Source organism: Musca autumnalis, unplaced genomic scaffold (genome assembly GCF_047663935.1).
Source record: "Musca autumnalis isolate F117 unplaced genomic scaffold, ASM4766393v1 scaffold_2, whole genome shotgun sequence".
Classification (NCBI taxonomy): domain Eukaryota; kingdom Metazoa; phylum Arthropoda; class Insecta; order Diptera; family Muscidae; genus Musca; species Musca autumnalis.
The window spans coordinates 249,122,605-249,145,105 of NW_027411755.1; the positions used below are offsets into that span (position 1 = coordinate 249,122,605).

The 22,501-nt window shown below is 34.3% G+C and overlaps 1 protein-coding gene across 1 annotated transcript in view; it reads right to left on the bottom strand.

The window, feature by feature from the left end:
• Window positions 1-235: 235 nt before the first annotated feature.
• Window positions 236-22,501, bottom strand: part of LOC141392561 (lamin-C-like) — a 145,242-nt gene continuing 122,976 nt past the window's right edge. The window contains exon 3 of the mRNA XM_073965496.1: window positions 236-301. Within this exon, the coding sequence (XP_073821597.1) occupies window positions 236-301 (66 nt within the window). The remainder of the gene's footprint in view (window positions 302-22,501) is intronic.

Genomic DNA, 22,501 nt, shown 5'->3' on the forward strand with positions numbered 1-22,501 from the left:
CCATTATATTGCTGTAACCAAGGACAGAAGAAGTACTTTCGATAGAAAATTTGTAAAACGATACTCAGGCTGCACTTAAACTGCACGTAAGCAAAAATGTTGAACTTTAAAGAGAGAGGTACCCGAAATGTTTTCCAATATAGACCTTTTTGTAACTCTATGTATGTTTGGAATAAATTTCGAGGTGCAAAGTTTCGGCCAAATCGAATACTCAATTCGTAAGTTTTCGTGCTCATCAGTCATCTGAGTTGGTGGAGGCAGGGTTATTTAGAGCATTATTCTTGGAAGTGTGGACTTGTACCTGGAAGTAATTGTACGGGCGTAAAAGGGACCGCGAGCACAAGATGGTGTAAATAATTTCATATCGATCGAGAAGTGTTCCCGAACTACACTTTTGTCAAACATTTTTGAAATTGTGTGTAGGAAGTAGCCGAAGTAGTGCACCGATATAGTTCATATTCCAAGCTCATCTATGTCTGAAAAATATATTACGACGAGCAACGTTTTGACCTAATCATTTTCTCCCTCCGAAAGTTATCGTGCGCCATATTTTCGCAACAAATCTTAACTCTTGTGGTGGAGGTATTTTAAAAAGTAAACCGATTTGAAGATGATTTCTCGAAATATCTGTAACTGTCGCGAATTTGTTGCAAATGACACCATATTCTCTTGTCCAATAGGTACAATAAATCTATCTATATATATAAAAGAGCTTAGTGAGTGAGTGAGTTACTGAGTGACTGACATATCATCGCCCAGACGAAACCGCTGAAGCTAGAAAGCTGAAATTTTGACTGTGGGTTGCTGTCGGTGTGTAGGGGTGAGATAAGGCTGGGTTTTTGGAAATTCGACCTAGAAGGGTACGAAAAGTACTAAAAGGTACTAAATATGGTACCCTTTGTATTAGGCAAACGGGAAGAGCTAGAATTATGAAATTTGGAATGAGGGTAACTGATGGAGAGTTAGAAAGATGTACCAAAGGGTTTTTGGAAATTCGACCTATAAGTGTACGAAAAGTTACTAAATTTGGTACCAATTGTATATTTTGAGCGGATATAGCTACAATCTTCATATTTGGTATGGGAATCAAGGTTGAGAAGTGGCGTTGATAGTTGGAAGTTCGTACTTATGTGTACGAGTAGTAGGAAATGATACTAAATTTGGTACAATTTGGATTTGGGTGAACGGATAGAGTTGAAAACCTGAAATTTGAAATTTAGATTACCGTTGAAGTGTACGATTGAGATATCGGGGTAGTTTTGGAAATTCATACATATGTGTACGAAAAGTACTAAATGGTACCAAATTTGGTACAATTTGGATTTAGATATACATGGAAACCTGAAATTTGGAATTAATATTACTGATAGAGTGAAGGATTGAGGTAGTTTTGGAAATTCTTACTTATGGTTACGAAAAGTAGTAAACGGTACTAAATTTGGTACAAATTGGATTTGGGTGAACGGATAGAGCTGGAATCCTGAAATTTAGAATTTAATTACTTTTGGAGTGTATGATTAAGTTAGTCTTGGAAATTCGTACTCATGGGTACGAAAAGTACTAAATTTGGTACAATTTGGATTTGGGGGAACGAATAGAGCTGGGATCCTGAAATTTGGAATTAGGATTACTGTTGGACTGTAGGATTGACTTAGTCTTGGAAATTCGAACTGATGGGTACGGAAAGTACTAAATGGTACTAAATATGGTACAATTTAAATTTAGGTGGACGGATAAAGCTGGGATCCTGAAATTTGGATTTAAGATTACTTATGGAGTATAGGATTGAGGTAGTTTCGGAAATTCGTACTTATGGGTACGGAAAGTACTAAATGGTACTAAGTTTAGTACATTTTGGATTTGGGTGTACAGATAGAGCTGGAATCCTGAAATCTATAATTAAGATTACTTATGGAGTGTAGCATTGAGGTAGCTTTGGAAATTCGTACTTATGGGTACGAAAATTAATAAATGATACTAAATTTGGTAAAATTTAGTTTTGGGTGGACGGATAGGGTTGGAATCCTGAAATTCGCAATTACTGTTGGAGATAGTTATTGAAATTCGTACTTTCATACGGGAAGTATTAATGGTATTATGAATAGAAGTGGAATTCGGAAATTTGATATTATAGCCGCTGTTGGTGTGTAGGGTTGAGATATGGATGTAGTTGTGGATTTACGTACAACAAGTGTACGAAAGTTACTAAATGGCACAGAATTTGGTCCAAATTGTTATTGTGTAAAGGGGTAGAGCTGAAATTGTGAAATTTGATATTGGATATTGTTTTTGATAAAAGGAAGTAATTTTTGAAACTTATACATACTATAAGTACTAAATTTGGTACCAGTTTGGTGTTGCATGATGGGATATAGGTGGAATTCCGAATTGTTGTATGAGGGATTCTGTTGGTGTTTAGATAAGGATTTTTTGAAATGCATACAAATTCTAAAATTAGGCTGAGGGCTGGATTATTTATTGAGAAATACGAAATGTACTAAATGCTATTAAATTTGACGTTTGGTGTAGCAATGAAGATGTAATCATATCATTGATGGAGAAAAGTACAAAATTGCAATAAATTGGGTATAGATGTGAAATTCTGATATATTATTGATTTGTCAGGTTCATTGTTAGAGGTGGTCGTACAATAAGTGTACTAGAAGTATTAAATAATACTAAATATTGAAGCACTAGTACTGGGTGAATCGATAAATGAAATTTGTTATGAGGATAACTGTTGAGATTGGATCAGAATGTTTATTTAAATCCGCTTTTTAAATGTATTAAACGTAGAGCTAAAACTGTAACATTTGAGCTAAAGTTCTGGATTTTAAAAATTGTACTGAATAATGTACTATTGTTTCTAGGTTAACACGAATTTGGTTTCTAAATAATGTACTGAAATCAAAAAGTCAAACGTACCTTTTCAACAAAATTGTTTTTATCTTTGTTGTCTATTCTAAACGTTATCGTAAGTTCACTTGAAAAGGTAGATCTATGCGGATAATGTTTTACAAGAAGGTTTTTACATCCTGAGAAAAAAGGCCGAAAATAAAATGTCTCAAAAATTAACTGTTATATAGGGTAACATATTCTGAATAATGATTTTCTACATTTTGATATCACAAATTCCAAAATTCGGTTGGAAAATATGGATAAAATTTTCAAAATACCCATAAATAAAACATGGACTGGAATTTAAAATGTAGGCCGCTGTTGAAGTGTAGAGGTCTTTTTTTGAAATTCGAACAAAACGTATACGAGCAGTACTTGAAAGAAATTAAATATCAATTCAAATAGGTATTAGTACATCAAATTTTTCAGTGTTCTCCATACTAAATATTGCTTATTTGTATATTATGCCTTTTCCGCTTACGAAGTAGCGGGCATTTTGCTAGTATAAACATAAAATTCGCGAGTTTATAAAGAAAAAACAAAAATTGCAATAGTGTCAAAAATTCCTAAAATGCTCCGAAATGGCGCGATTTGAGAACAAATTGGTCCAGAACGCTTTGATAATGATTTTAAATTAGATTACAAAAATCTATTTCATAATAGTTTTCCATGCTCTACACGGCTATGTGGTGGTATTTTTGATATTTGCAAAAAAGTGCAAAAAGTTATAACCCTAATGCCCACATAAGTCCATAAGCTGAGAGTAAAAAATTAAAGTTTTTTAGTGGCCATGAAGCGACACTGGATTCAAAAAACCCGTTCCTTAGGGTACTTCCAATTCCATTCCACAGGTCTGAAGTGTTTCTTTTCTCAATCAAATTATTATTACTACATGTAAACACCTCCATTTCTAGACCAGATTCAGCAATTCTCATAGCATTCCTTAGCCAAAGTACATTTTAAACATTTCAAGAAAAATCTATTGCATACAATGTTGCAATTCTTCTTCTAAGCAAAGTGGTTCAAAGCCTTTCATGTAATCTGTCTATCACACTAACACTCAATGCTGCATTATTATTCTTTAGTTGAAGTTGCAATATGTTTTGCTACCAATTGTGAGCGATTCTACAGAACAGTTTTTTTTCCAAAATTTTCCCCTCTCATAAGGACATGTTTGGGCAATTGTGCAGCGAATTTTTTGTTGTGGATCTGGATTAATTATTGCCACTTTTACTGAGATACCTCTGAATGTATTAGAAATAAGTGGCAACCCTAACAAACATTATCAGTTTTAAGAAGCAATGTGAACAAATTTCATGCAAACTTCTTACGATTCAACTCAACTCTCCATCCAGTACGCAGCAATATTGAAAATAAGAACTCTTTCGATGAACAGCAACAATAAAAGGTTGCTGGAGGGAATTGTATATATGACATAGGAAAGTAACAGAAAATGAGACTTTGACTCTGCGGGGTGTAGGTATGTGTGTGTGTGTGTCGGTAATGAAAATAACATTCAAATAATTTGCAAAATACAACAAAGCACAACAAAAAGGAACAACATTAATACATATTAAATAAGTACATGCTGGCATCAAACGAATCAACAAACAAATGTGGCAATACAACCGCATAATGAATTGAATTGATTCTTAGGAATTATTTGAAAAGCAAATATAACGACAATACAACTTCTTTGTATAAATATAAGGGAATATCTTGACATGTCGTTCCATTCTATTTGATATTTAAAAGTGTAAACTTTTCAATTTTTGGCAAACATTTTCCCTTTGATATGTAACGCACAAAAAAATAACATCACAATTCACTTAATTTGCAATATTTTGCTCATGCTTCTGGATAGGAATGTGAGGGGCTAGGAGGGGGTCTAATAACCAAAGTTCATTTGCTTACGTGACAAAATGATTTTCTTTCAATTTTAGAATTTTTTCTTCTTTTTAATTTTCAGTTTGTGCATGGAGTGAGAGGAAAGTCATCTGATCTCAATTTGAAAATAATTTCCGTTATGATAATTGACAGTTCAATATGCCAAAGCAAAACAAACCAACATAACAAAACACTTACACACGTACATACATATGGAGTACATTTGCATGTAGTGAAATATACCACTACCAAGCTCATGAATTTTTCATACAGAGATGTCATCAATGATTGCAGAAAACTTTTTCGTCAATAAAAGGGGCTTCCGTTTGGAAATAAAAAAATTATTTATTGACAAGTGACAAATAAGTGGCGGTGAAGATATCTGGATGATGAAGAGGTCGTTTTCGTTGTTCTGAACTTAATTAATTATTAATTAAAATCTTTAGTGTTATCGTATTCTGTAGAATGGTGAGTACCGTCTCTGAGAAGGAGTTGCAAATAAATGAACGCGGGTCTATATAAGCGAAACAAGAACTATGGAGTCCTGGTTTATAATGGGAATCCTTCAGTTGTGTTAGACTCTAATGGATATCGAGACAAATTGGACTAGTCGAAGGCTTGGCTGGCGTTCTGGCTGGGTTTATAAATATTTATAACAACCCGACTCGTGGCTTAAACATATTTTTGAAGTACCAGCAGACCTCATTAAATTTTAAAGATATTGTTTAAGGACCTCGTATATTTTTTAAGGCCTCGTGGAGTTTTAGGGTAATTTTTTAAGGACCTGTTGTATTTTAATGAAAATAATTTAAAAGCCTCGTGCATTTTTAGGTAATTTCTTAAGGATTATAGGATTGTTATGACATTTTTTAGAGAACCCGTGGACTTTTATGAAATTTTTTAAGAACTTCGTGCATGTTTATGAACATATTCACGACCTCGTGGATTTTTACTAAACTGTTTTAAGGATCTCGTGGATTTTTATGAAATTTTGTATGTTTTTATGACATTTTGTATGGAATCCGTGGATTTTTAGGAACATTTTTACAAAACGTTTTAAAGGATCTAGTGAATTTTTATGAAAATTGTTTAAGGATCACGTAGATTTGTATGAAAATTGTTCAAGGACCTCCAGGATTATTATGAAAATTATTTAAGGAACTCGTGAATTTTTACGAAAGTTTTTAAAGACTTCGTGCATTTTTAAGAAATAGTTTTAAGGACCTCGTGGATTGGGCCTCGTACATTTTTAAGGAACTCGTGGATTTTTAAGAAGTTTTTAAAGGACCTCGTGAATTTATTTGAAAATTGTTCAAGGACCTCGTAGATTTGTACGAATTTTGTAAGGAAATTTGTACGGAAATTATTAAGGACCTCGAGGATTTTTAAGAAAAATTTTAAGGACCTCGTGGATTTTTATGAAAAATTTTAAGGACCTCTTGAACTTTTAAGACAAATTTTAAGGACCTCTTGGATTTTTAAGAAAAATTTTAAGGACCTAGTTGATTTTTAAACAATTGTTGACGGACCTCGTGAACTTTTTAGAAAATTTTTAAGGACCTCGTGGGTTTGTACGCAATTTTTTAGGGACCTCGTGGATTTTTAAGAAAAATATTTTAAGGACCTCGTGGACTTATTTTAAAAATTTTAAGGACCTCGTGGACTTATTTGAAAATTTTTAAGGATCTCGTGGACTTATTTGAAAATTTTTAAGGATCTCGTGGACTTATTTGAAAATTTTTAAGGATCTCGTGGACTTATTTGAACATTTTTAAGGACCTCGTGGATTCTTAAGAAAAATGTTTTAAGGACCTCGTGAACTTATTTGAACATTTTTAAGGATCTCGTGGATTTTTAAGAAACATGTATTTAGGACCTCTTGGATTTTTAAGAAAAATGTTTTTAGGACCTCTTGGATTTATATGAAAATTGTTTAAGGATTTTTATGAAAATTATTTAAGGACTTCGTAGATTTGTACGGAATTTTTTAAAGACCTCGTGGATTTATTTGAAAATTATTTAAGGACCTCGTAGATTTGTACGGATTTTTTTAAAGACCTCGTGGATTTTTATGAAAAATTTTAAGAACTTCGTGGATTTTTAAGAAAAATTTTAAAGACCTCGTGGATTTTTAAACAATTGTTGAAGGACCTCGTGAACTTTTTAGAAATTTTTTAAGGACCTCGTGGGTTTGTACGGAATTTTTTTAAGGATCTCGTGGGTTTGTAAGGAATTTTTAGAGACCTCGTGGATTTAAAAAAAAAAAATGTTTTAAGGACCTCGTGGACTTATTTGAACATTTTTTTAAGGACCTCGTGTGTTTATACAGAATTTTTTTTATAACCTCGTGGATTTTTAAGAAATCTGTTTTAAGGACTTTTTGGATTTATATGAAAATTGTTTAAGGACCTCGTGGATTTATATGAAAATTGTTTAAGGACCTCGTGGATTTATATGAAACATGTTTAAGGACCTCGTGGATTTATATGAAAATTGTTTAAGGACCTCGTGGATTTATTTGATAATTCCTTAAGGACCTCGTAGATTTGTACGAATTTTGTAAGGACCTCGTGGATTTATTTGAAAATTGTTTAAGGACCTCGTGGATTTATTTGATAATTGCTTAAGGACCTCGTAGATTTGTACTAATTTTGTAAGGACCTCGTGGATTTATTTGAAAATTGTTTAAGGACCTCGTGGATTTGTACGAATTTTGTAAGGACCTTGTAGATGTGTACGGAAATTTTTATGGTCCTCGTGGATTTATTTGAAAATTATTCAAGGACCTCGTAGATTTGTACGGAAATTTTTAAGTCCTCGTGGATTTATTTGAAAATTATTCAAGGACCTCGTAGATTTGTACTGAATTTTTTAAAGACCACGTGGATTTATTTGAAATTTATTTAAGGAATTTTTAAGAATAATTTTTGAGGACCTCGTGAATTTTTAAGAATTTTTTTAAGGATCTCACGGATTTTTAGTAAATTCCTTTTAAAGACCTACTGGATTTATAAGGACATACTTTTCAGGAACTCGTGGATTATTGGGAAAATTTTTTAAAGACCCCTTGGATTTATAGGAAAATAATTTTCAGGACCTCGTGGATTTTTAGGAAATTTTTTAAAGACCTCATTGATTTATTATAAAATAATTTTTAGGGCATCGTGGATTTTTAGGACATTTTTATGTGTCTCGTTTATTACATTCTCCAGGGAGTCAATGTTGTTAATTGCTTCGGTTCCGGAGCTCTGTAAAGGGGGGATTTTACAGATATTCAGTTACAGTATTAGATCCTCAAAAAATTATATCATTAACAATCATTTAGTACAATCATTTAATGAAATTTAAAGATCTACATCCGAAAACGGATTGGCAAACAAAGATGGAGAAGAAGGTAGGTCTACTACCAATAGAAGACCATATATAAAAATTTATTGTACTCTATAAAATCCTAAATCCTATCCAATGTCCCCTAAAGAACCTATTGTTCACCTCTAAATCGCAATGCCGCAAAATTCCTTAATTAGGGAAGCTATAAAATATACCAACAAAATTGGCCACGTAGGCACACCAATCACAATAAATATGCATGACAAGATTTAGCTAAACCTAACATAAATGGCAGTGGCTATTTCAACAATCGATATTAAGCAATACAAGTTATTCAAATGGAAATCTCAACATATTTACTCAATTCAGGAAGAAACAAAAAAAGCAGAACACTCCAATTCGAAATCAAATCTTATAAAGACAATAAAGAAAAATGGTCACAATACTAAATTTAAATTCAGTCACATATACATACACTCACACACACGTACATGCAATTTAACGCTTGAACAGACCATTCTTATGCCAATGAATTCAATGGCCAACACACGTGACTTAAATAAAACCAACAAAACTTAAAAAAATGCAAAGCTTTGCAGGAAACCTTGAAGGATAAGAGTGGAAGGTAGTAGTGGTTACCTAGCACCATTGGTTCGATATTGGCCAACGGCCAATGTCCTTAAATAGCCATAACACCGGAATAGGCAAAGAAACAATGACAAACAAAATGAAAACAACAGTTTATAAACTGACCAAATGGACAATGAATAATAAGGAAATGAGGCAATGGTCGGCAAGGTCGACTTTGTGATAACCTGCGACTCTACGCCACTAGCAGTTGATTTTATATAATGATACACTTGGTGTTTTTATTGCAAAACAAATTATAGAAAGCCACGAAGTTGTGGCCCTACATATTGGTGCATTTCGGGGACCATATCTCAAGAAGTATTGATTTCCACCAGCATAAAAATTTAATGTTGTAGTCACGATCACAAGACAACTCGCTATTAAGATTTCAGAAAGATCTGTGAAGTGGTGTTGAATTGGATTTACGCCCAAAAGTGTTTAACATTTGAGGAGGAGGTGCTGTGAGTAAAAAAATCTATCTAGTTTTCAGCAGTTGTCGTGCCCGTAAATATAAATATTTTAGTTGATCGCCATCGAATTTTTAGGAACTTTGAGCATGGATTGTGCCACGAAAAAAATAAATGAAAGCCGCGGGAAATCACTGAATTAACTCTCCCATGAAAATCATACAATATTTATTGTATGATCGCTTTTACATATATACCATACATATTCCCGAAGGACAAGACAGACTTCTATCATATCAATGAGTGCACACCGATTCATATTATCTCAATGGTATCGGACCTAATTTTTATCGTAGAGTCCGAAAGACTTATCTTACGACCAGCGTACGAAAATAAACTTTATGAAACGTTTGCAATCGTTTCGTTTCGTATTTTCATTGGGAACAAAACAAAACGAAACATAACCCAAGTTGACCGAACTCGCTGGTTAGTTTCGTTTTGTTTACATTCGTGAGTGCAAACAAAACGAAGAACGAAAAGTTCTCAACTGGAGAACAAATCATGGAAATCGAAAACGTACTATACATATTGCAATCGCTTGCAAACGTTTGTGCGTTGTTAAACAATCAAATGTGTGTGTGTGTGTGTGTGTGTGTGTGTGTGTCTGAATGTGTCATTGATCATTTCGCTCAACAAACGTTTCGTTCGTGAATGATACAACCCGGAACAGCATAGCCGAAGAACATTTCCGCAATCGTACAGGTTTGTTGTTCTTCAGTTAAAAAGTTTGTGGTTTTTGTTTTGAGAACGAAACGATTCAGAAAATATGAAAAGTTTGTGACTTTGTGTGAATGGTACGGGAATCGTTTCTTTTCTTTACGTTCATTGCTTACGACACCACTTGTAGAAAAGTTTTTCATAGCTGGAATACTCTGGAAATGTCGCCTACCTTACACTGAAGGGTATTTTGCCACCGTGGGAAAGTATGATATTTTGCCCGGCCTGTGAATCGATTGTTAGGAATAGTAGGTCTCGTAGATTTTTAAAAACACTTTTTAAGAACAAGCTGTGGTTTTAACAAAAATGTTGTTTACCAAATTTGAACAGCACCTTACCGTCCTTAAATAATTTTTTCTCTAGCATTGAAGATCTTAAGGTCTTCTGCAGAAGTGATGAACTCAGTGATCTAACGTATAGTATAAGACCTCAGTAGTCTTATAAAGAGTTGAAGACATCAGTGGTGTACCAAAGAATAGCTAAAGATCATTTGTACCCTCCACCACGAACTGAATTGAAGTGAATAACAATTAGCTTTATTTCCTGTATGAAAGTACTAACCTCTTCCTTTTATTGCAGAAGTAGTATATCAGGAAAAAAATTTTGATACTACATCAATGATTTTTGGTACATAGATTAAGAAAAAAATCAGCATTCCAAATCTGTTTTCGTTACTAACTTTGATCGTTGCGCGCAAAAGATATGACTGTTTTAATTATGATAATTAGAAAAAATTCTAAAAAAATCGCGGCTTAATATATTTAGCTGTTATATCCTATTATCGTGAACTGAATTCGTAACCTTTGCGATGATGCAAAAAATAATCACAAAGTCTCAATGGATTCGCGAAAAATCAAATTTGTTAAATAATTTCACGTATTTACAAACATATTTTTGAAACAATAGCGCTCATACTTATGAAAAATATATAAAAAAATATAACAGCATCCAGACATTTTGGGGAGTAAAATGAAACCTATGTTGTGAAGGTTGGAGCTGTAGTATTCATGTTATTTGCAAAAATACGAAGAAAATATTACGAAAAAATTAAAATCATATTATTCTAATTTTATTTTTTATGGTTTTATAGGAAAAGTTGGAGAAAAAATGTTTGAGTTCTTCGGCATTTTCGTCAAAATTTCAGTCAATAATGATGATATTCCGTTGTAACAAATTTTTCGCTTATAGTTTTCCTATTGGATAATATTATTAGAACCTTATATTAAATCACAAGGAATTCCAATGGTGGCACAACGTTAAAATAATGTTATATTGAATATTACAACATTTGAGATGCATATAAACCGCGCAGTTATGAAAATGACATGATGCGCATCCGATTTTCCAACACAGCGAATCAATCCCTCTTATTTGATGTACAGTTTGTCAAATTCTATTTGGCGACCACGATGTAGCATCTGCTGCATATTAGGGTGCAAAATACAGTAAAATGGTCATAATTTCCGCGAAGTTCATTTACATTTTATGCGCATCCGATTTCAATAATCACCATTAAAAAATACATCATTCTATGCAGTTTCAATGCGATCCACCAAGAACCGTGGATGTAGCATCGCAGTCAATTTTTAGAAAAAATCTATTATATCTCTGCATTTACGAGAGTTTTTAAATATCTGTTTTCGCGCAGTTTAAACACGTGTATCGGTCTATTTATTTAAGTAGAACTGACACATCCAAAACGCGTTTTGTTATGCGATATTTTCAAAATAATTTTTTGCAAATTTTCGAAATTTGAGGGGTGTCATATCCGCCGATCTAGTGGGTGGATTTTTACGCGTCGTGGCTTGTTAGATTCAGAACGTAAAAAAACTAAATTTACGCGGGTTTCCACGGAAATCGATTGAGGTTTGTAAATTTTAAACCAAAAAAATAGGTTTTTGAGAAAAATTTACCCACAAAATTTTCGTGTTTGGGCGCAAAATCGCGAGTACTATAATCAAATAGTAATCTTTTAAGGACATCCAGCTGCGCGTCCCGATTAGAGCAAAAATTTAAAAAACCCCATTTTTCTGGTTTCAAAATGTCAGCATCCGTTTGAGATAGATACAGTGAATATATTAAAAAATGTTACATTAGAAACTTCAACTCTGAAGTGTACTTTTTAACTTCTCCTTTGAGCATTAAGCTCTACATTGTGTTGTAAAACCACTAATTGGAAAATAACATAACGAAACTCGTTTTCGTCAACGATTTTTTCCGATTTTTTTACATTAGTATGACCACAGCTTCCGCTCAAATTATTATTTTAAGAAACCCCTCGGTGAATCGGGCTAAAACAGTTTATTTTACCGAAATGCTGTCAAAAGTTATGGTATAGTAAAACTGATCGCGAGTTACAATACCCCATACCTCAGTTTCAACATAAGTTAATTTTCTACAAAAAGCTTGATATATATATATTTCTCAACTGATAATACTCCCTTCAAAATGTTGATGGGGCGACATTTTTGTTCTTTCCAAATCATGGACTAATATTTACAATTTTTCGAATTGAACGAAATACATAAAATTGGGCAAAACCGACTAGACCTACACCTGGATATTCTAGATTTGGATTGTTAACAGCACACTATGGGGCCAATAGCAGGTTTTCGAGGCAACAAATCACTGGGGCAAGCAAGACCTTTCAAATTTTGTACAGATGTTTATAATGGGCTTAGAAACTAATATGCCAATTTTGGACCAAACACGCAAATTCTGCCCAATTTTTATGCGATTTGGAAAATACCACGGAATTAGGACTACAAATAAGTTTGCCAAGTTATATTGAAATCGGTTCAGATTTTGATATTGCTCCCATATTTATTTTCGCCCGATTTTAGGTATTTGGTGCACCAATCCCGCTATGTATGTCCAATCTTGATAAAATTTGAAATGTGTGACGGATTTTGGTCTAGAAACATTTTTGGCAAATCATATTGAAATCGGTTCAGAATTGGATATAGCTTCCGATTTCGGGAAAATGATTTACCAAGCATGCAAATTCCATCAGATTACAATAAAATTTGGAAAATGTTACGGAATTCGGACTACAAATAAGTTTGTCAAGTTCAAATAGCTCCCCTATATACATATGTTCAAATTTCATGGTTTTGTCTGTGGTTTGTTATCTATATTAATAAAAGAGTAAAGTGATTGACTGACTGACTGACTGACTGATTGATTCATCAACGCCCAGACGAAACGGCTGAAGCTAGAATCCTGAAATTTTGTGTGTGGATCACTCTTGGTCCGAAGGGGTCAGATAAGGCTGGGTTTTTGGAAATTCGAACTGGAAGGGTACGAAAAGTACGAAAAGGTACTAAATATGGTACCTTTTGTATTTGGCGAACCGGTAGAGCTAGAACTTTGAAATTTGGAATGAAGGTTACTGATGGAGTGTAGGAAAGATGTACTAAAGGGTTTTTAGAAATTCGAACTCTATGTGTACGAAAAGTACTAAAGTGTACTAAATTTGGTGCCAATTCGTATTTTGTGAACGGATAAAGGTTAAAGGTTGAAATTTGGTGTGAGAATCAAGGGTAAAAGGTACGGTTGACATAAGGAGGTGGTTTAGGAAAAGTGTACACATGTGTACGAAAAGTACTAAATGGTACTAAATTTGGTACAATTATGATTTGTGCGAACGGATAGAGCTGGAATCCTGAAATTTTGAATTAAGGCTACTGTTGGAGAGTAGAATGGACTTAGTTTTGAAAATTAGTACTTATGGGTACGAAAAGTACTAAATGGTACTAAATTTGCTACACTTATGATTTGTGCGAACGGATAGATCTGGAATCCTGAAATTTTGAACTAAGGCTACTGTTAGAGAGTAAAATGGAAGTAGTTTTAAAATTCGTATTTATGGGTACGAAATGTACTAAATGGTACTAAATTTGGTACAATTACGATTTGGGAGAACGGAAAGAGCTAGAATCCTGAAATTTTGAATTAAGGCTACAGTTGGAGGGTAGAATGGAAGTAGTTTTGAAAATTAGTACTTATGGGTAGGAAAAGTACTAAATGGTACTAAATTTGGTACACTTATGATTTGGGCGAACGGATAGAGTTGGAATCCTGAAATTTTGAACTAAGGCTACGGTTGGAGAGTAGAATGGACGTAGTTTTGAAAATTAGTACTTATGGGTAAGAAAAGTACCAAATGGTACTAAATTTGGTACACTTATGATTTGGGCGAACGGATAGAGTTGAAATCCTGAAAATTTGAACTAAGGCAACTGTTGGAGGGTAAAATGGAAGTAGTTTTGAAAAATTTTACTTATGGGTACGAAAAGTACTAAATGGTAATAAATTTGGTACAATTATGATTTGGGCGAACGGATATAGCTGGGATCCTGAAATTTTGAACTAAGGCTACTGTTGGAGAGTAAAATGGAAGTAGTTTTAAAATTCGTACTTATGGGTACGAAAAGTACTAAATGGTACTAAATTTGGTACAATTATGATTTGGGCGAACAGATAGAGCTGGAATCCTGAAATTTTGAACTAAGGCTGCTGTTAGGGAGTAGAATGGAAGTAATTTTGAAAATTCGTACTTATAGGTACGACAAGTACTAAATGGTAATAATTTTGTACAATTACGATTTGGGCGATCGGATGGAGCTGGAATCCTGAAATTTTTAACTAAGTAGAATGGAAATAGTTATGAAAATTCGTACTTATGGGTACGACAAGTACTAAATTTTGTACAATTTGGGTTTAGGTTGAAAGGATGGACCTGGAATCCTGAAATTTTGAATTAAGGCTACAGTTGGAGGGTAGAATGGAAGTAGTTTTGAAAATTCGTATTTATGGGTACGAAAAGTACTAAATGGTACTAAATATAGTACAATTATGATTTAAGCGAACGGATAGAGCTGGAATCCTGAAATTTTGGAATTAAGGCTGCTGTTGGAGGGTAGAATGGAAGTAGAGTTGAAAATTCGTACGTATGGGTACGAATAGTACTAAATGTGGTACAATTACGATTTGGGCTAACGGATAGAGCTGGAATCCTGAAATTTTGAATTAAGGCTACTGTTAGAGAGTAGAATGGAAGTAGTTTTCAAAATTCGTACTTATGGGTACGACAAGTACTACATCGCACTAAATTTTGTACAATTTGGATTTAGGTTGAACGGATAAAGCTGGAATCCTGAAATTTTGAATTAAGATTGATGTCGTAGTATGGGATGGAGATAATTTGGAAATTCGTACTTATGGGTTACAAAAACTTATAAATTTTGTACAATTATGATTTGGGTCATCGGAGAGAGCTGAATTTCTGAAGTTGGAAATAAAAATTGCTGCTGGAGTATAAGAATGACTACTGTTGGATTGTAGAATGGAAGTTGTTTTGAAAATTCGTACTTAAGGTTAAGAAAAGTACTAAGTGGTACTAAATTTGGGTTTGGGTGAACGAACAGAGCTGGAATAATGACATTTAGAATTAAACTTGGTGTGTACGATGGAGTTCGTTTTGCAAATTCTTACTTACGGGTAAGAAAAATACTAAATTTGGTACAGTTTGGATTTGAGTGAACAAATAGAGCTGGAAACCTTAAATTCGTAATTGAGATTAATGTTGGAGTGTAGGATTGAGGTAGTTTTGGAAATTCGTATCTATGGATACGAAACTCACTAAATTTGGTATAGTTTGGGTCAACGGATAGACCTAGAATCCTGAAATGTGGAATTGAGATTTCTGTTGGAGTGTAGGATTGTGTTAGTTTTGGAAATTCGTACTTATGGGAACGAAAAGTACTAAATTTGGTACAATTGGGATTTGGAATCTGGAATCCTGAAATTTGGAATTGAGATTATTGTTGAAGTGTGATTCAGGTAATTTTGGAAATTCATACTTATGGGTACGGAAAGTACGAAATGGTATTAAATTTCGTACAAATTGGATTCGAGTGAACGAATACACCTGGAATCTTTAAATTTGGAATTGAGATTATATGTTGGAGTATAGGATTAAGGTAGTTTTGAATATTCGTACTTATGGGTACGAAAAGTACTAAATGGTAGTAAATTTGGTACAGTGGGTATTTGGGGGAACGGATAGAGCTGGAATCCTGGAATTTGGTAAGACTACGGTTAGAGTGTAGGATTGAGACATGGATGTACTTTTTGAAATTCGTACTTATGGGCACGAAATATACCAAATGGTACAACTTGAATTTGAGTGCACTGATAGCGCTGGAATCCTGTTTTTTTGGAATTAAGTTTACTGGTGAAGTGAAGGATTAAGGTAGTTTTGGAAAATCGTACTTATGAGTACGAAGAGTACTTAATGGCACTCAATTTGTTGTTGGGTGCAGGGACAGTTCTGGAATCTGTATTTTTTATATTTTTTCCACATACGAAGTAGCGGGCACATGCTAGTAAGTTAATAAACAAAGGTTCCAAATTTAGTAAAAATCGGCTAAGATTCCGCCTCAAAAGCCAATGCTTGCGATATCTTTGAAATTATATATTATTATTATATACGTCTATTAATTTTTTCCGAAATCCAATTGGTAACATTAATGGGTTTCCTATTATTCGCCAACCAAAACATAAAAATGTCCATATTTTTAAGTATTACGACATATGAAATCAGATTTTTATGAAAAGGCGCAGATAGGCGCAGCTAATTTTTTCACAAAATGATAGTACACATTAATACCTTTCACCACATATATATAATATCCTAGATCTACCTAGATCTCAAAATTTATACTCCAGAGAACACATGGATAACAAAGCAAAATACTCCAAAAAAGGCATAACATCTTAACTCAAAAATACATTTACCACACATAACATTTTTATTATTTGTTAACACTATCTTATTTTACATACCCATTGAAGAGCTTTCCATGTTTAAAAAATATAAAAATGTTGAACTGTTCTTTTTGGCGCCTAAAATGCTTTCACTACTTATTTATAATGAATGTCGGAAAATGATGCATAAGAAAATATGTCACCATTGCTATATTGATCAGTATGTCGCTATGTGATGTTACCAGATTGATTTATTTTTTATTTTTAGTGATTCAGAGTGTTGGCAATCGAAATCCGTTATTATTTTTTCAAATTGTTCACTTCAAAAATTGACTTTTTGCCTCGAAAACCTGCTATTGGCCCCATCGTGCAGCATCGGGAGTGCCGTTCTATGGAGGCCTTATAAAACGTTAACCTGTACCTATAAATTTCTGGAGGAATGTTTCTTAACTCCATCGGACTAATTACCCAATTTCAGTTATTCCCATTGCATATTGAGGCCACAACTTTCAAAATACCGTAAATCGGAAGTTACGGCCCAAGGGGGTATTTGAGGACGTCGACCTATACAGGCGCATTTCGGCTGGAATGTTTCATACCTCTATCAAAAACTTAATGCCAAATATCAGCTATTTTGGTTGAGAACGTGCTATATTTAGAAAATGGGGAGGTACCGTTCTATGGGGGCTATATGAAGACGTGGACCTCTACCGACAAATTTCAGGTGGAAAGTTTTATACCCTCAACGAAGACTAAGTACCATCTTGGAGCCATTTCCGTGTTATAATGAGAATAAAAACTTCAATAAAGCAAAAATTGGGATATACCGTTCTATGGGAAATTTTTGTAGCCCAGAAAAAGACTAAATACCTAATTACAGCTACTTCGGTGAAATAATGAGGCTACATACCGAGCCAATACCGATAATCGGGAGGTACCGTTCTTTCAAAACGTTGACCTGTACCGACAAATTTGTGAGAGAACCGGGCGGTACCGTTCTATAGGAGCTATATGAAGATGTTGACCTATACCGACCAATTTCAGATGAAGAGTTTCGGTTATATAATGAGGCTAAACTCTTCAAAACACCGAAAATTGGGACGTACCGTTCCATGGGTTGTACATCAAAGCGTGGACCGATACAGATAAATTTCTGGGAGAAAGTTTTGCATCCCAAAAGAGGACGAAATTTCAGCCTTTTGGTAATATAGTATTGCTAAAACCTTCAAAAATACCGAAAATTTGGAGATATTGTCCTATGGGGATTATATGAGGGTGTGGGGCAATACCGACAAATTTCATATGTAATGTTGTATACCCCAAATGAATACTAACCACCAAATTTCAGTAATTTCTGTGGAATATTGAGGCCACAACCTTCAAAATACAGAAAATCGGGAGGTACCGTCTTATGGGGGCTATATGATGGCGTGGACCTATACCTACAAATTTTCGGGGGAAAGTTTTATACCCTCAACGAAGACTAAATACCAAATTTCTGTCATATCGCTGCGATAATGAGCCTAAAACCTTCAAAATACCGAAAATCGAACATCATCCTAGGGGGTCTATATCAAAACCTGGACCTATATAAACATTTTATGGTAGAAATATTTCTTAGCCTCTGGAAACACAAAATACAAACTTACAACCGATTCTGTGGTTAAATGACAGTAATACATTCAAAATATAGTAAAGTGACGCGTACTATATATTGGACGTTATATGGGGGCTATACCAAAACGGGGACCTATATAAGCAAACTTTGGTAGAAATGTCTTTTAGCCTCTGGAGACACAAAGTACCAAATTACAACCAATTCGGTGGTCAAATAGGACATATATTTAAAAATTTTCCTAAAACGACGGCGCGTCACGCGTCACTGTGTATGGGGGCTATACGAAAACGTGGACCTACATAGCCCGCTTTCAATACCAAAAGTCCTACATACGTATAATAGATTTTACCAAAATTGTATCCACCTACTTCAATCCGTTCGGACGCTAGAGTGATTTCCACAGACGGATAGACCGACAGACGGACGGACATGGTTATATCGATGTAGAATTGTACGCTGATCAAGAATATATATAGTTTGTGGGGTCTACAATGATTATTTCGAGTAGTACAAATGGAATGACAAACTTAATATACCCTCATCATATGGTGGAGGGTATAAAAAGGAAGTGTGAGTGAACAGTGGGGCTGCAATGGGTAGGAGGCGCATTAAAATGGGAAGATATGACAAAAAAATTCTTCGATTGTAATTCCTGTATTAGTTCGGGTGAAGAGAAAACACTTTATAGGTCCAAGTTTGGATATACAAAGTCCCAATTTAATATTCTATCCGAAATTGGGTGTTTTAAAATTATCAGCTACATTTTGCAATCAATTTTCAATTTGTTATTAATTTTCGATAACTAAATATATTTAAGGATATTTTTCTAAGATTTTGAAAGATAGAAAGCATCTAAAGACCTCCTAAAAGAACGTTTCATGTGCATAATAATTATAACAAAGTAGTTATTATCGAATTCTAGGATGGTGGAACTGTTTCAAGGTATTGGTTCTGCTGCAAATTGTTGTTACCAAGTACAAATGGTTGGTGCAATTGTATGCACACCCGCCTTGCACGTTGAAGGTCGTGAGTTCGATTCCCCGTTCCAGCAACATCAAGCAATTTTCAACAGTGGCAAAATACCCCTCAGTAATGTTGGCGACATTTCCTGAATATTTCATGTAAAACATCTCTACTAGTGGTGTCTTAAGACACGCCATTCGGACTCGGCGATAAATTGTAGGTCCCAAATCATTGAGCTGATATGAATCGGGGTGCACTCATTGATATGAGAGAAGCCTCCCTTGTCCCATCTGCGATGTTTGTGAAACAATTATTATTATTAAGTACAAATGTTTTATATTTATAATCTCAAAAAAATCTGAAACAAATCAAATTATCGTGTGTCTACGTAGCATCAGCTACACTTTTTTTCATTCCTTTTATTGGCCTCAAACGGTGCCACTTTTTATTTATTTTTAAGGCAATTTTACTTCAGAAAAGCAAATTATAAGTTAAAACATTTGAAAAAAATAGTGTAGGGTACTTCATCGAAAACATCAAAACAAAGTCAATGTACAAACTCTGTTAACCTATGGCACATTAAGACACCAATACTTTGTCGGAGACCTGAATTCCGATTGTGTATTAGTATTGTGTAGATAAGCTATGACTGAAATTAGGCAATTTATTTTAAGCCGAAGATAAAATCATAAGATAGAGGAAACATATAAGGATAAAAAGAAAATGAACATACACACACATGATCACAATCTCGTAAAAAATCATGATATGCATGCTACGTTACCTACTGCGGCTATTATACTTGAAAACAAAATCGCCAACACCATCACCTGCACAACATTATTATCGATGGCAAAACTTCAAATGTTTTCCCCAGCCATTCCATAAAGAAGGAAGAATGAAGACCAAAAGAAGTTTGTAGCTTGTTTTGTAACTTGATTTTATGGTGGCTATTAAGAATAAATAGCTATGCGTGATAAGAAAACGCAACTAGCTTGTGGCCTGGTTGTACGCATAGACACTACAACAACAACCAAAGACAAATCGAATGCCTTGAACGTAAAATCCACAACATTGAGCCATGTGAATGAATAAAGTTAAGGTTGGCGGACGAAGTAGCAGCAAACAAACACATTTATTTTTACTGCCACATTCTTTCAACTTGTAGGCTCTTCTGTTGGCAAAAGTTGTTGTGTGTCAGGTGTTGGTGATAGATTTGTCAATGTTTGGGTAATAAAAACATGTCCATCCAAATCATTTCGAGGAAAACTACACCGCAGAAATGTCGTTAAAGTTAGCAAAGTAGCTGGTGTGTTTAATAGCATTTACAGTGTGGAGTCAAGGTATTGGCGGGGTAAAGTATTGTATGTCATTTGCTCCGGAAGTTATAGCAAGTAACCGAAGGTCGCCTAAAGATTGTCATAGGTATCTCTAGGTGACTTTCGGCTTTGGTCCGAATGACCAAAGACAAAAAGCATGTATCGACTAAGATAAAAAATTCATTGAAATCCCAACTTCTACGACGTGCTTGTTGACCAATCATTTGCATTCAGGACCCATATGACACATTTGGAATAACCAACGACCAATGTGTTAAGTTAACCATATAAGTTAAGTTAACCATATAACCAATTAAAGGCTTTTTTGGTATGGACAATCTCTTAAGTACTATTATCCCGATACTGTGCAATTGTTACCGCTCACACTTATATGTACATCTCGGTAAATGTTTGCGTAAAATGTGTTTACATGAACACATAAAGCTAGTTGTTAGTTTATTTTACTACAAAAATACACCTGAATGTGTATCAATAAACCACCAGTGTATATGCTTAAGCCTCCTCCTCACCAACCGAACCAGAGAAACCTCTGGCTGGTATTTAGCTCCCCCCTAATTACAAACATAGGTAATATATAGAATGGTTGAGGACGTGATATGGTTTATTGCAGGACATTGACATAGAAAAGCAATACATGTCGCACACTCACACACCCACACTAGTATCTCTTTGCGTTCGTTCACTTGTCATACCTAAAATATATTTCCTTAAACAGAAAATATATGCGTTTCTTAATAAGCGTGCGTAAGTCGAAAAGGACGTGACTTGAAATATTTCTCAATATTAGAAATAAATACAGGAATTAAGGAGGATAAGCTAAAGTTCGAAAAGGAATAAGAAGCCATAGCTACATAGCATAGAAATGACAAAGTAGATATGTTGAGAAATTCTCGCAAAGGAAAATATGAAGGATATAGAGCGTTAAACCTTCCATTTTCCTTTAACTTAAAGTATTTCAAGCAAATTATTAACAAACCCAAGGAAATATGGAACAGACATCCACATTACTTCAACTGACAGGAAAAGTGTTTTTTTCATGCAGAATTGTGTTTGCACATTCAACCAACATTCCTTTACCTTCACTACTTTTCATTGCGTTTTAGATTATGTCAGTTTGATAAGTTGAGTAAATACCATCACACATAACAACCCGAAGCTAACCAGCAAAGTGGTGTTGTTTTTTTTCTGTAGCATATGTTGTTGTACAAAAAATGAACGAAGAAAAAAACATAAGCCTGTAAAATCATATTTGCACCCTTTTCAATGTTCAGGCTTTTTGTTTTGACAGAATTCTTTTTCTGGTATGTTTATGACATACTTGTCAGTTCAAAACTAGAAGAATGTTTCATTAAGAATAAAATAAATGCGTGTTTATTTTACTATGTAAAGGTTTGTATGGCTTGACCTAAGAAGATCTTTAAAATGATATGAAAGCAAATGTTGTATTTATATTTACGTTGCTACCTTGCTAACTTACTTAGCTGGTCCATTACAGAACATTTGTTATATAGACCGGACTAAGAAAAGATCTCAAATTCTCTCTGTAGCCAACGCAATCGCTGCATCTCGATACGTTTAACTATATTGATGTCGTTGTATAGCAGATACAGCTCGTGGTTCATACGACATCGATATTCACCGTCAACGCAGATTGGTCCGCAGATCTTTCCAAGTATCAGTGTTTTGTAGAGCGTTATTTTTGTTTTACGAGTTGTGGCTTAATTTTTGAAGTGCTTACTTGAGCCAAAGTGGCAATTGTTGGCCAATATAATTCTTCTTTTTATTTCACAAATGATGTCGTTTGTTGTGTTTACGGCAGTGCCGAGGTATGCGAAGTCTTTTACCACCTCAAAATTATAGGAACCAACTTCAACAGTTGG